The sequence below is a fragment of the Artibeus jamaicensis genome, unplaced genomic scaffold (genome assembly GCF_021234435.1).
Source record: "Artibeus jamaicensis isolate MK-2021 breed Jamaican fruit bat unplaced genomic scaffold, CSHL_Jam_final scaffold_286, whole genome shotgun sequence".
Taxonomy (NCBI): Eukaryota; Metazoa; Chordata; class Mammalia; order Chiroptera; family Phyllostomidae; genus Artibeus; species Artibeus jamaicensis.
Genome location: NW_026522034.1, coordinates 3,905,127 through 3,918,212, shown reverse-complemented (window position 1 = coordinate 3,918,212; position 13,086 = coordinate 3,905,127). Strand labels below are relative to the sequence as shown.

Sequence of the window (13,086 nt, the reverse complement as noted above, 5' to 3'; positions counted from 1 at the left end):
CCTGCGCCCTGCAGGCGGTGTCCAGCAGGGGGCGGGCGTGAACAGGCTTCGGCAGGACGCCCTGAGATTTCCTGGGTTCCGACCCGCCCCACCCTTTAGACCGTCGGGCTCCACAACATCTACATTAGAGGTCGTTCCGGAAAAAAAAAAAAAAAAAAAAAGCTGCCCGGAGCTCCCTCTCTGTGCCTCTGGGTCTGTCTGGGGTCCAAACCCCGTCCTGGTCAAAAAGCCTCGGCCTGGTTTCTACAGAGTCCCATCCGCTACCCTCCCCAGGCCCCGCCACCCGGGCCCGCGCTGCGGCTCCGAGCCTCGTCTCCTTCCCCTCCCCGCGCCCACCCCCACCCACCTGATTAGGGGCCTGTTCCTTTAACGATCAAAGACGTGGGCGGCGGTGGGGGTGGATTCTTAGCTCCCGGTTCCCCAGCCCAGCGGTTACAGTACCATTATTAACATCACAGTCATTAGCCTGCTGCTGCGCGCCTGGCGGCGCAAGCAAAGCGCCCAGTATTCCAGCCGAGCCCGGAGGCTGAACCCGGAGTCTTGTTCCTACCCCGGTTCTCCGCGGACCTTGCCCGGGGCGACTCGGGCTTCAGGCTGCCGGGGCGGGCAGGCCCCGGGCTCCGCAGGGCCGAAGGCTGGGGTAAGGGTTGTGCTTCCCCCGGGCACCCCCGGGAACAAAAGCGCTCGCTGGAGAGTGGGCGGGAACCGGAGGGCCCCGCGGGAGCCCGCGCGCTCCTGGGTGGCCACCGCGTCGTAGCCGCGGTCCTGACGCCTGGAGCCCTCGCTCTCCGCTGAATCTCTCCGGTTTCCGCAGCCCCGGCAGGAAAGCCGTTCTTGGTCCGCCCGCGAGTCCCAGGGGTTCCCCGCGCGCTGGCTGGACGGGTCCCTGCGATCCCGAGAAACACTCCCGAAAGCGTTCCGACTCCCGCTTCCTACCTCCCGGTCTTACAGTCCCTCAACTCTTCCAAGTTGTCCCCTGCCCGCCCGCCTCTCCGTCCGCCTCCTGGGGGGGTGGCGGGGACGAAGAGAGGTGGAAACTGGGCGAAGGGTCCACGGGCCGCGCGCCTTCACGCCGGGACCCCCATCCCCACCTCCGCGCTGGGCGCCCCGCCCCGCCCGGGAACCCGCCATCCGGACCCCGCTCTCCACCTTCGGTGCTGGGCCTCCGCCTCCTCCAGACCCCTCTTCCCGAGCGCAGGCTTTCTGAACGGCCTCCTCAAGTTTCCCAAGACGTGGACAACGCTGCCGGGAAGACCCCCTTACTCCGCAGACAAAGAGGCTGTGCGGGGTCCGCCGGCTGCGCCACACCCTGACCCAGCCGGGCCCACACGGCAGGAACTGGCTTCCGAGCTGGGGACCCGTTGCCCCGTCCCGCCACAGGGTCAGGTGCTCTCACCCTCCACCGCCGCCCTCCGCGTCCGCCGTGGGGAGGGCAGCCGCAGGTGGAAGGAAGTTCTGGGTTCTGAATTCCGCGCTGAGGGAGATGCGCTGGTCCCGGCCCGCTTGGCCTCCTGCGGCGGCGGCAGGAGGAGGAGAGAGGGAGGGACGCGGAGCTTGCTTGCGCCAGTTTGTTCATATTTAATTTACAAAGGATCCTCGGAAACTAGGGTCGGGCGATCCCTTTAGAAGCAGCGCTTCTCTCCAGTCTCTCCCCCACCTCCCTAGCTCATTAAAATGCTCCACATTTAAATCCGGAGGCTGCGCTTCTCAGGGGGCCCTACCCCGTGCCATCGACCCACTGCCAGAGACTCCCCACGACCCAGGCTGAGGGCTGGGGGCGCCAACGCTGCCCCCAAAGGCCCGGGGAACGTAAGGCTTTGCGTGTGTCCGGGGTCCTATACCCGTGTCCCGAGTCTGAGCAATGTGTCCCGTGTCAGAGCAACTCTGTCTCCAGGCTGCGGGTCTTGCAGGACAGGAATCCGGTTTTAGCCAAATGCCGCCTAACATCCCCGGTGCGTCTCTGCCCCCATGTCGCTACAAGAAGTGTCGGGGTTTCGCCAGAGACAGGGAGCGAGAGTCGGGAACAGAGAGTGCTGGAGTGTGTTGAGGTTGGCTGCGTGTGGTGTGAACGTGCGAGACACTGGGCGGTGACGGCGGCGTAGACTGTGGGAACGTGTGTGAGGCTGGAAGTGTGTTTGCTTCTGAGGCTGTGAAGATACGAAAAGGAGAGAGGTGCTCGAGCCTTAAGTTCCCAACCCACAGAGCTAACGAGGAGCAGGCCTTTCATAACCATCCCTTTGGGCAGCGTCGTCTGCTGCGGCCCCGATGTCCCGTTCGCCTCGGGCTGTCAAGGACTGAGGGTGAGGCGTTGGGTGCGCGCAGGCAGGCTTACGGGGAGCCGAGCCTGACACCCACGCGCCCCACCCGGTTCCTCGGCTCCTCCCGGAGGTGCGCACAAGCCAGCCACTTGGGCTGTAGGGGCTTCAGCGCTAGTTTAGCTACAAAAGACCAGACGTGAAGAGTCGGGCTTAAAAAGCTAGGCAGGGTCCGCGGTGGGCTGGGGAGGGGCCATCACTTCCCCGCACGCCCTGCAGCGCCCTGCGTTCCTGTCTTCGGATTGGACAGGCGTGGGGCAGCGGGCCAGAGACCTGGGCAGGTGGCTGCCCAGATTCAGGCAAAAATGGTAGGGAGGGTGAGGTGCTCTGCTAACACTATAAATTATGCATCGTGTTGAACAAGGCTTGGGGAGGAGGCGACTAGCGGGGGAAGAGGGGGTGGGGGGTTGCGGGAAGGAAGGGTCCTCGCGAGCCCTACAGCGCGCCGCTCAGCCCGTCCCACTCGAGGTCTGTCTGCTCCAGTAAATGCATTTGCAAGAAGAGTTTAAACACAAAACACGACCCCCCTTTATTTGTGCACCTTGCCTTCCCCCAAATTCCTCGAGGACGTTTTGTCTCACGTGTTGCGGGACGTAAAAGCAGCTCTCATTCAATTAGCAGCGAAGCTCCCGGGGCCTGGCGGACCGCTCCAAGGGTGAGTGCGGGTGAATGTGTGAGCGAGCGGGAGGCGGAGAGTGGCGAGTGTCCTCCCGGGTGAAGGTGTGCCTTGAAAATGTGTGTGAACGGGAGTGAGAACTCAACACATCGACGCTATTACATGATGGTGGAGAATTCTAACGTGCGAAGGCCGGCTGTGTAGAGCGGGTGAGGGTCGGCGCTGACGTGTTTGAATGTGTGGGGGGAGCGATGCGATAAAGACTAGCGGCAACGTCTGCAGGTGTGTAAATGTGGGGGGGGGGACATGGGTTATGGGGTGCAGTGAACTGGCAAGAGCTCAGCCGAGGACGGTGGGCGTGGGGGCCGAAACGCGTCTGGACCAGGGGTAGAGCGTCTATGGCGTTAACAAATGTAGACGATGAGGGAGATGGGAGAGGCTCTGCGCGTCCCCGCCAAGCCGGGAGCGCGCGCGGACTCCCGTCAATCTGCAGCCAGAGAGAGGTGGGGGGAACAGACACGAAAGGAAAAACTGAAGTGGGACCTCACGGCCAGGGGAGACCCCAGACTTACCAGCCCTTTTCCCCTGTCTTCCCGCAGTCGCAGCAACAGATGCGCCCTTGGGCTGTCGTCCTGGCTCGGAGACGTGAAGTCTGGAGACGGGGTTGACGCCCGAGGCAGCACCCGGGGAGTCAAAAGAGCTGCGGGTAAGCCTCCGACCGCCCCCACAACCTCGACCCAGGTGGGGATAGACCCCGTCTACGGTTCTGGACCCCGTGAGATTGGGGAGAGATGGGGAGGAGCTCTCCCCGGACAGCAAAGGTGGAGTGGGGAGCAAGGGCTTCCAAAACGGGGGAGGGCGAGCCGGAGGGGCTCTGCGTGCCCGGCCCGAGCCTGTGTGTATGCGCTTTTGTGTGGCCGGGAGAAGGGTACCTGGAGCACCGTAGAGCTTCAGAAAAGGGGCAAAATCTTGAACCTTCTCTTAATTCCGTAGCCAGTGGTAGCCCCCGTGATCCGTGTGGGCTAGGGACCCATCTGCTTCCTTGGGAGCCGCCTGGGCTCTGTGGTGCGGGGAGGGACCTTTAGTGACATTCCTCCCATGCTCCTGGTCCATGCCAGGGGGAGAGAGACCTCCTTCCCCAGGTAGAAGACTGACTGAGCAACCCTGGTTCTCTCCTGGAGGGAGAGAACTCAGGCTGGGGCGGTTGAGGGGTCTGCCAGTCGGCTTCTGCGGGTCCCACGGCTCTTGCCACGGGCTGCAAATTCTCCGCATTGCTAATCCGCTGGGATTTTAGTCTCGGCGGGGGCTGTGTGCACGTGCCAGTGCGCGCTCGTGTCGCTGTGTGTGGGTCGTTTAGAGTGAGGACTTGTGTCCTTGTGTCTGTCAGTTCCCACAATGAACAGGAACACACTTTGCACTGTTGTGGAAACGCTGTACAAATGCTGGGCTCGGCTGAGAGAACAATGAGTCTCCAGGGTATGTCGTCTCTGTGTCTGGGTGCCTTTACGTTTGTGCGTCTACAAAATGTGTTGGGAGCCTCTCGACCACCGCGGAACCTGGCGGTTTGATGGCGGTGCCTGAGCGTGTGTTTGCACTGTTGTTCTCCTGCCTGGGCGTGCGTGCCAGTGCTGTACACGGGACAAAGGGTTCGAGGGACGACACCAGTCACAGACCAAAAAAAAAAAAAATACTCTTTCTCTGTATTCCTTTCATGGGATTAAACAAAGGTTTAGAAATACAGACGGGTCCGCGCAGAGCCCAAGGCGGACGGGCAATCTGCTGGCGGAGCCTGTGCAAGGGGGCCGGCGCCAGGGCCAGAGGGGCAGATAGGCGGAAAAAAGAGCAAGGTAGAAGGCCTCTGGGAAAGGAATTTCGGGAGGGAGCATGCATTGATTCCGGAGGCTTTCACTGTGCTACACCCACGCCCAAGAGAGGCACCTGGGCGTAGAGGAGGTTACCGGAGCCCTGGGGCCTACTCTAGACTGGTTTTGGGAGGCAGAGCTTGATAGGACAAGGAAGATGGGACTGGGTGAATCGCCTCCAATCTTTCCCCGCTTTCACCTGCAGGATCCGCAATGGTGCCCTTGCGAGTAGTGTGGCTGGCCTGGGCGCTGCTAGGAGTGGCGGGAGCGTGCCCCGAGCCGTGCGCCTGCGTGGACAAGTATGCACACCAGTTCGCCGACTGCGCGTACAAGGAGCTTCGCGAGGTGCCGGAAGGACTGCCAGCGAACGTGACCACGCTTAGTCTCTCAGCCAACAAGATCACCGTGCTGCGGCGCGGGGCCTTCGCCGACGTCACTCAGGTCACGTCGCTGTGGCTGGCGCACAATGAGGTTCGAACCGTGGAGCGCGGCGCGCTGGCGGTGCTGAGCCAGCTCAAGAACCTTGACCTGAGCCACAACCTTATATCCAGCTTCCCGTGGAGTGACCTGCGTAACCTGAGCGCGCTGCAGCTGCTCAAAATGAACCATAACCGCTTGGGGTCGCTTCCCCGGGACGCACTCGGTGCGCTGCCCGACTTGCGCTCCCTGCGCATTAACAACAACCGGCTGCGTACACTGGCTCCCGGCACCTTCGATGCGTTGAGCGCACTGTCACATCTGCAACTTTATCACAACCCCTTCCATTGCAGTTGCAGCCTCCTGTGGCTGCAGGCCTGGGCCGAGAGCACGCGAGTCTCGCTACCTGAGATCGACTCCATTGCGTGCGCCACGCCCACCGCGCTGCAGGGGGTTCCGGTGCACCGCCTGCCCGCTCTGTCCTGTGCGCCACCCAGTGTGCAGCTGAGTGCCGAGCCGCCCATTGGGGCTCCGGGCAGCCCCCTGAGCGCCGGCATGGCGCTCATGCTACACTGTGTCGCCGAAGGACACCCCACGCCCCGCCTGCAATGGCAACTCCAGATCCCGGGTGGCATCATAGTCTTAGAGGCCCCGGTCCTGAGCGGGGAGGACTACAGGGACGGGATGGAAGAAGGGGACGAGGAAGGAGATGGGGAAGGAGATGGGGACGGGGCGACGCAGACGGAGGCCCCAACCCCGTCTCCAGCACCAGCGTGGCCCGCGCCCCCAGCTCCACCGCGCTTCCTGGCCCTAACAAACGGATCCTTGTTGGTGCCCTTCCTGAGTGCCAAAGAGGCAGGCGTCTACACGTGCCGCGCCCACAACGAGCTGGGCGCCAACTCCACGTCAGTACGCGTGGTGGTTGCAGCTGCCGGGCCCTCAAAGCACGCTCCTAGCGCAGGGGCAGACCCGGACGGGCAGACTCCGACCTCTGAGCGTAAGTCCACAGCCAAAGGCCGGATCAACAGCGTTCTGTCCTCCAAGTCTGATGGCAAAATCAAAGGCCAAGGCCCAGCCCGGGGTAGCATCCTCGGGGAAATGGAGGCGGGGCTGTTGGAGGCTGGAGAGGGGGAGGAGGCGGAAGACCAGGTCTCTGCAGACCCGGCAGAGGAGCAGCGCTGTGGCCACGGGGACCCCTCGCGGTACGTGTCCAATCACGCATTCAACCAGAGCGCCGACCTCAAACCGCACGTCTTTGAGCTGGGCGTGATTGCGCTGGACGTGGCGGAGCGGGAGGCGCGGGTGCAGCTGACGCCGCTGGCGGCGCGCTGGGGTCCGGGGCCCGGCGGGGCTGGAGGAGTCGGGCTGCGTGGGCAGCGGCCGCTGCGGCGTCTCTATCTGTGCCCGGCGGGGGGAGGCGCGGCGGTTCAGTGGTCGCGCGTGGAAGAAGGCGTCAACGCCTACTGGTTCCGCGGCCTGCGGCCTGGCACCAACTATTCCGTGTGCCTGGCGCAGGCAGGCGAGGCCTGCCACGTGCAAGTGGTGTTCGCCACCAAAAAGGAGTTGCCCTCCCTGCTGGTGATCGTGGCGGTGAGCGTGTTCCTTTTGGTGCTGGCCACCGTGCCCCTGCTGGGCGCCGCCTGCTGCCACCTGCTGGCCAAACACCCGGGGAAGCCCTACCGCCTGATCCTGCGGCCGCAGGTTCCCGACCCCATGGAGAAACGCATCGCTGCCGACTTCGACCCGCGTGCCTCCTACCTCGAGTCCGAGAAAAGCTACCCAGCAGGCGGGGAAGCTGGCGGTGAGGAGCCAGAGGAGGCCCCCGGGGAGGGCCCTGACGAAGACGCGGAGCAGGGGGACCCCTGTGGGGACTTGCAGAGGGAGGAGAGCCTTGCGGCCTGCTCGCTGGTGGAGTCCCAGTCCAAGGCCAACCACGAGGAGTTCGAGGCGGGCTCAGAGTACAGTGACCGGCTGCCCCTGGGTGCGGAGGCGGTCAACATTGCCCAGGAGATTAACGGCAACTACCGGCAGACCGCGGGCTAGCCCCGCCCCCGCCCCGCCCGCCCGGCCCGCCCAGTTTCATCCCCCTCCTAGGGGGCCGGGGAGCAGAAATCTGGGTCTGGCAAGATTCATGTCCCCCTCCAGTTACTCAGCCCTCTTACAGCCCCCACCCCCAACTGTAACTCCTGGGGACTTACAGTGGGGAGCGGAACAATTTCACCAGCCCCCACCCCGCCCCGCTACGCCCACGACCCTTATTATCCTTGTGCACTGAATTCCCTCCAGCAAGCACAGTTCCTTGCTCCCCTCTCCCGGTATAAGACCCCATCGCTGACTGAGAGGCAAAATCCACGCCTCTCCATTCCCACGCGGTTATCTTCGACGTCTGCCCCGTGGCCCGCCCGACCATGAGCCCGGAGCCAGAGGAAAGGGAGACATCCCACTGGAAACATCTGACGGTGACACTGCGGCTTGGGGCCAGGCCCGAGACTCCCGACAGACGTCCCCACAGTGGAGCGCTCCGAGATTGCGCCTCAGTTCCTACTCTGCGCTTTCCAGGGTGCATGTCCTGGAAGCCAGGGTTTGGTGACCACTCCCTAGTTCATAGTTTTAAAGCCCCTCGTGGCTGCCCTTATGCGCCCCCGTCCCCCCACCCCGCTGCGCCACTGCGTTTCGGACCCGCTGGAGTCCAGCCCGGTGCCCGGGGGGCCTTTCACCTCCCCGCTCGGGTTTTCATATTCTCGTTGTTTTCAAAGACAGCAACACTCCGAGTCTGGTGCTAACACTCTTTTCCCAGCCTCTGGGGAAATTGTGTGTATGTGTATGTGTGTGTTTCGGGCGCGAGGGTCCGTCATTTTCTGCTTTCTCAACCTAACTTAAAGCGCCTCGGAACCGCACCCCTTCTCCGCCGAGGGAGCGAGTTTGATGCCGAGCCGATTTCGTCGTGGGTGGGCGGCGGTTTCAGGAGACTGGAGCACTCGACAGCTCCGCTCCCACCGCTTCGTGGGGCTCGGGCCTCATCTTGAGGAGCCCCGGGGCCACGGGAAGCAACGGCGGTGTCCGGGGCCGGGTTCCTGGAGAAGCCGCGCGCCCGGTTCCCGCACCAAGCCTGCGAGTGACCCGCAGCGGGATCCGGGCCGGGAAGAGCCCCTCGGCCGCCTCCCTTCGCCCCGCCCCGCCCCTTCCCCCGCGACAATAGTATTTGCCTGGCGTGTCGTCCTAGACGAGCGAGCTCAGTAGGAGAAAAGTCTGTGTCCTGTAAAGTGTGACCTCGTAGTGTGGGGGCGGGCGGGCCGGCGGGGAGGGGCGGGGTGGGCCGAGGAGGGCGGACGGGGCGCGGCGACCCCGGCCGGGGTCCTGCCTTCGTGCTCGGAGGCAAACACTGGGGGTGGGTGGGGAGTGTCGGGCGTCGGGACCTTCTGGTCCGCGGAACGCAGCACAATCGCAGCCCCGGGTCGAGTCGCCCCCGGGGCCGCGCCCTTTTCTAAAGGTGTATCTGTCTGTAAACAGCCAATAAAACAGTCGATTGCAACCGGGCTCGGTGACTCTTTGTCCGGGACCGGGGGAGGAAGCCTGGGGGAGGAGTGAGTGCAGGCGGACACCGGAGAAGGAGGGAGCTCCGCGGCCCCTCCCGCGGGCATCCTTTGTGAGATCTCGTGTTTGTTGGACAGTCCAACGATTGTGGCCCGGTGTGCACACCCCGCGCCCGCTCCCCGCGCCCCCAGCTCCGGGGCGGAGGGGCGAAACTCGCGGGAGAGAGAGGCTGGAGGCAAGGAGAGGGCGGGTCTCTGCAGACTGAACGAGAAACTCCAGGGGGTGTGCGCAGTTCTCCTTGGGCTGACCCTGTTTCTGCGACGGAATGTGGCTGTGTGTGTGTACTGCCTAGTTCTGTGTTCACCACCAGCCTCTTAGTTCCCGGAGAAGCCAGAGGAGAGATTCACAGGGCAACACTCCTGTGGCTTGCACAAAAGCAGTCACAAACAACAAATCACAGAGCAGGCCAATGACGGAGGGCAGAAAAGGGGCAGCCTGGCAAGGCTGGTTCCACTGAACAACATGGTGCCTTTAAGCTCAGGAACCTCGTGTCTGTGCACGGGGTGGGGGGGGGTGCAGAGGGGCGGTGCTCAGGGAAATGATGCTCGGACGACCGGCAAGGTGCCTGAGGCAGCCTGATGGTCTAAGGTGGGTGCACATGCAGAATCAGACTGAAAGCACAGTGATTTCATAATCTCAGAAATGGGGCTTCCTGGGTGGGGAACAGGAGAGACGGAGCGACGGATCCACGGCAGACGCGTGCTCTGCATCTGGATCAGCCCGAAGTGCTGTCCTTGGGCTCTCTGTGTGTTTCAGCTGAATCTTCCGGTAGGACAGGGAGTGAAGCCAGGAAGGGAGGCGGAAGAGGAAAGGAATAGAAATGAAGGGAGCAGATGAGGATTACGTCTCTACTCTCTCTGTGGGTGCTAGGTCTTCCCAGCTGGGCCAGGGCAGGGGAGGGACCAGGCCCAGGTCCAGACACCAGCAAGCGATCAAGCCTGTCTCCTGGCAGAGGTGGTAACTGGGCCCTTCCCAGAGCTGGAGCCCAGGTTCCCTTCCCAGACCAGCAAAGCTCTCTTAGGCAAAAACTCCCTTCTGCCTGGGCCCAGCCCCTGCAGCCAACCCAATGTCAAGAACACAGCTCAGAAATACAGGCTTTTCAGAAAAGAACTTTTTTTTCAGGACTGGCCCAATTCCTGTGATTGGTTTAAAAATCCACCCATTTGATTGCTTTTAGGCACAGGCCTGGCTGGGTCCCTAACGTGCTTTTCTTGATCCAACCTGGCCCTCTGGTCATAGGAATGGGGGGAAGGGGAAGAAGGGATCCTCCCTGTCCCCACTCACTGTCCTCAGGATTGGAGACTCTCCTGGAGATCTTGCCTCCCCTCTGGGATCCTGAGTCCCCACAGGAACGTGCAGTTACTGTGAGTTCTGATAGTACTTTGTCCTGGGCCAAGCTTTTTAAGGATGATCACGCATTGTTCGGCCAGGCCTCATGCTCCCTGAGCAAAGCTAGGCCCGAAGGCTCTACCCACATGTGCTGGAGGTGGGAGGATGTCCTGGCACTGCACCGACTGCCCACGGGCATACCCACCTTCTCGGGACTCTCCCACTTCTGTCTGAAGGTCCCCAGCCTCTGGCCTTCTTCTTGTCTCCTTCTAAATTGTGTACTTTCATTTCCTTCCCTTCCCCTCTCCTCTCTGATCTCTTTTTCCTTCTGCCTCTCTCTCTTTTCCTCCTCAAGAATCACATAAAATCCCAGGGTTGAAAGGGACCCTGCAGATTTGCTAATCCAACTACCCATTTGAGATTTAATTATTTTTCTACAGGGTCCCCATTAGGCGGTTGTACTTATTTATCCAGGGATGGGAGCTCACCATCACTCCCTCCCTTTGAGAAACCAACTATTGAGCAGTTTAGAGTGCGTCCCACCCTCACATAACCCGTAAGCCCAACTCTGCCACTGGCGTGTGCCTTGTGAGAATCTGCAGAGGATTGGAAGTGAAATCCCCACCTCTGTCTCTCACTCCAGGGCTCCAAAGACTTTCATTCACTGACATTTACTCGTTTGTGTGTTTGTTGATTTATAGCATCTTAGTGCTTCAGGTGCCACACTGGCTTAGCTGTCCCCAGTGTGTTTTGCCAGAAAACTAACTTGGACGCCACATGGGAATAGAGTCTAAAGGGCTGAGGAGTGTGGGTGTGAATTTGGTGGTGGTGGGGTGGTGGGGAGGTACCTGGAAAATAGTCAGAGAATGTGATATGACAGCAGTATCCTTGGGACTCTTAGCAATTTATCAGGAGCAGTAATTCTCTGAGCTACAGAAACCAGATGCCCTGCCTGGGATGTGGCCTTGAACCATTGGAAACCTGTCTGCCAAAAGGTGACTTGAATGGAGTGTCCTCCGCTCCAATGTCTCTTAAAACGTCAGCACGGATGAGAAACATCAAAGACCATCTGAGAAAGTACGTTAATGGAAAAGGACAAAGGGAGGCACTGCTTCTTTGAGGAAGAAGCGGCTGAGTGGGATCCTCCGCTTCCTGACCTGGTGTCTGGAGTGCAGCTCTCCTCCCATGACATCCGAATAACAACCACGACTAAAGCTACTATCTCTGAAGGTTGTTTTGAGTCAGTAAATGTCTGCACTGTTACTCCCTGGTGGTGATACTGTTCTCAATTTTTCCTCCTGGAATCTCAGGGCGGTGCATTTTGGTAAAGGGGAGGGGGCGGCATCTTGCTGTGACTGCCTCACCTCAGATTTAACATCAGAGCTCAGTTACGAGATAATCCACAGGGCAAGGGGAGGCCGGCTGTCTGCACAACCGGAGGCACCATCTGCAGAGAAAGAACCATGACTGCGTGAGCGTTGAGCAAGCGAACTTGGAGGGGCCTGTGCTTTTAGGGAGGAGGTGGGTTCTCGGCTGAAAAAGCCAGGCCCAGGTACTGGGATCCAGGAAATGTCCTGCGTAGAGACAATAAGCTGCCAAATCAGACTTAACAAATACCTTTACCTTGTGACTCTTCAACATAAAGTCATTGACAAGAGCAATTCTGCTGGAAAACTGGGGATGGAGCAAGCAGAGCCATTTCACTTGTAGTGTGTCAATTAATTGATTGCATTTGCAACACAGCCACCCACACACATGTGTTCAATGACAAGATTTTTGCCTTAGGACTCAATAGAGAATAACATTATATTGAAAATGAAAGAGCTGCTGTGACTGGCATATAAAAGAGATTGAATTATAAAGTGTCTTGTGTTTAGTTTTAAAATATGGCCAATGTTTCTAATGAGACTTGATGTGGATTAAAAAACAGAAACAAAGACCAAAAAAAAAAGCCATCCAAACACACCACGATGGGTAGAAAATGAAAACAACTTTGTGGGGTTAAACTTATTGGAATGACTTTGTTTCATCCCTTGGTTGAATAAGTACTTTCGGGGATTTGAGTTGAGCTCATTGTGTGTGCTTTGTCTGCACATGTGAATGTAAGTCAAATAATTAACTTTAAGTCCACATGGAATAAGGAAAATAGAAAATGTTTATATTTTTTATCAGCTGTTTACTGTTTAAACATGTCCCCTTGTGTATTAGGAGTTAATTTGGTTTTGGCAAATTAAATGCATTTTCTCTTAGCAACATTCTAGCAAACTGGTCCTCGAATTGAGTCAAAAGCCATTTGAGAGAAAAACTGCCACATTTGTAGAGAACTGAGGAACTTCATAAGAACTGATCAGTGTTCAAATGGGGAAAGGACTGGAATGAAGAATTAATTATTAATGCTTTTTTAATAAAAATGGCTTTTGTTTCATAAAATTTAATAAGAGACACTTTATTTTAAAAAGTAAAATAAAAATTTAGACTGGCTAAAATTGGTAATGCTCACCAGATATTAGTATAAGTATTGATAATGTCTATAGTAGCCAACATTTATTCCAGGCATACGCTACAAAATTTATAAACATTATTTTATTAATCCTTATAATAATCCTGTGAGGTGATAATATTATTATTCCAATTTACAGGCAAAGAAACCAAAAAGCATAGAGGGCTGGTAATTGGCTACGGTTGCACACCCAGTGATTTGCAGGGCTGAGGTTTGTAGTGGGTTGTCTGACCCCAACACCAGCTCTCCGAGCCACCAGCTGAACCTCCTCCCAATGCCACCATCAATCTAGGCAAAGGATAATATAGTTTACATATTGTTAAATGTACTAATTATGGAGTTTGTCTAGAAAAAAGCTTTCTCTGCTGTCTTTTTTATTGCTCAAAATAATATTTTCCCCTGATTATAAAAGTTATGCATGATTAAAGGTAAATGAGTATAACCACTTGGAAA

General features: G+C 58.4%; 1 protein-coding gene across 2 annotated transcripts; it reads left to right on the top strand.

The window, feature by feature from the left end:
- The first annotated feature begins 485 nt into the window (after positions 1 to 485).
- ISLR2 (immunoglobulin superfamily containing leucine rich repeat 2) lies at positions 486 to 7,253 on the top strand. 2 transcript variants are annotated; one of them, XM_037134563.2, is made up of 3 exons: positions 486 to 640; positions 3,531 to 3,637; positions 4,999 to 7,253. In XM_037134563.2, exon 3 carries the CDS (start codon positions 5,007 to 5,009, stop codon positions 7,251 to 7,253), a length of 2,247 nt encoding a protein of 748 aa, XP_036990458.2. In that variant the 5' UTR covers positions 486 to 640; positions 3,531 to 3,637; positions 4,999 to 5,006. The 2 variants fall into 2 exon arrangements, with proteins under 2 accessions (XP_036990458.2, XP_053512754.1); XM_053656779.1 differs by lacking the exon at positions 486 to 640 and having other exon boundaries at positions 3,512 to 3,637.
- The last annotated feature ends 5,833 nt before the right edge of the window (positions 7,254 to 13,086 follow it).

What these genes read in the sequence shown, in the direction of transcription:
- ISLR2 (XM_037134563.2), top strand. Translation starts at nt 5,007, where the DNA reads ATGGTGCCCTTGCGAGTAGTGTGGCTGGCCTGGGCGCTGCTAGGAGTG.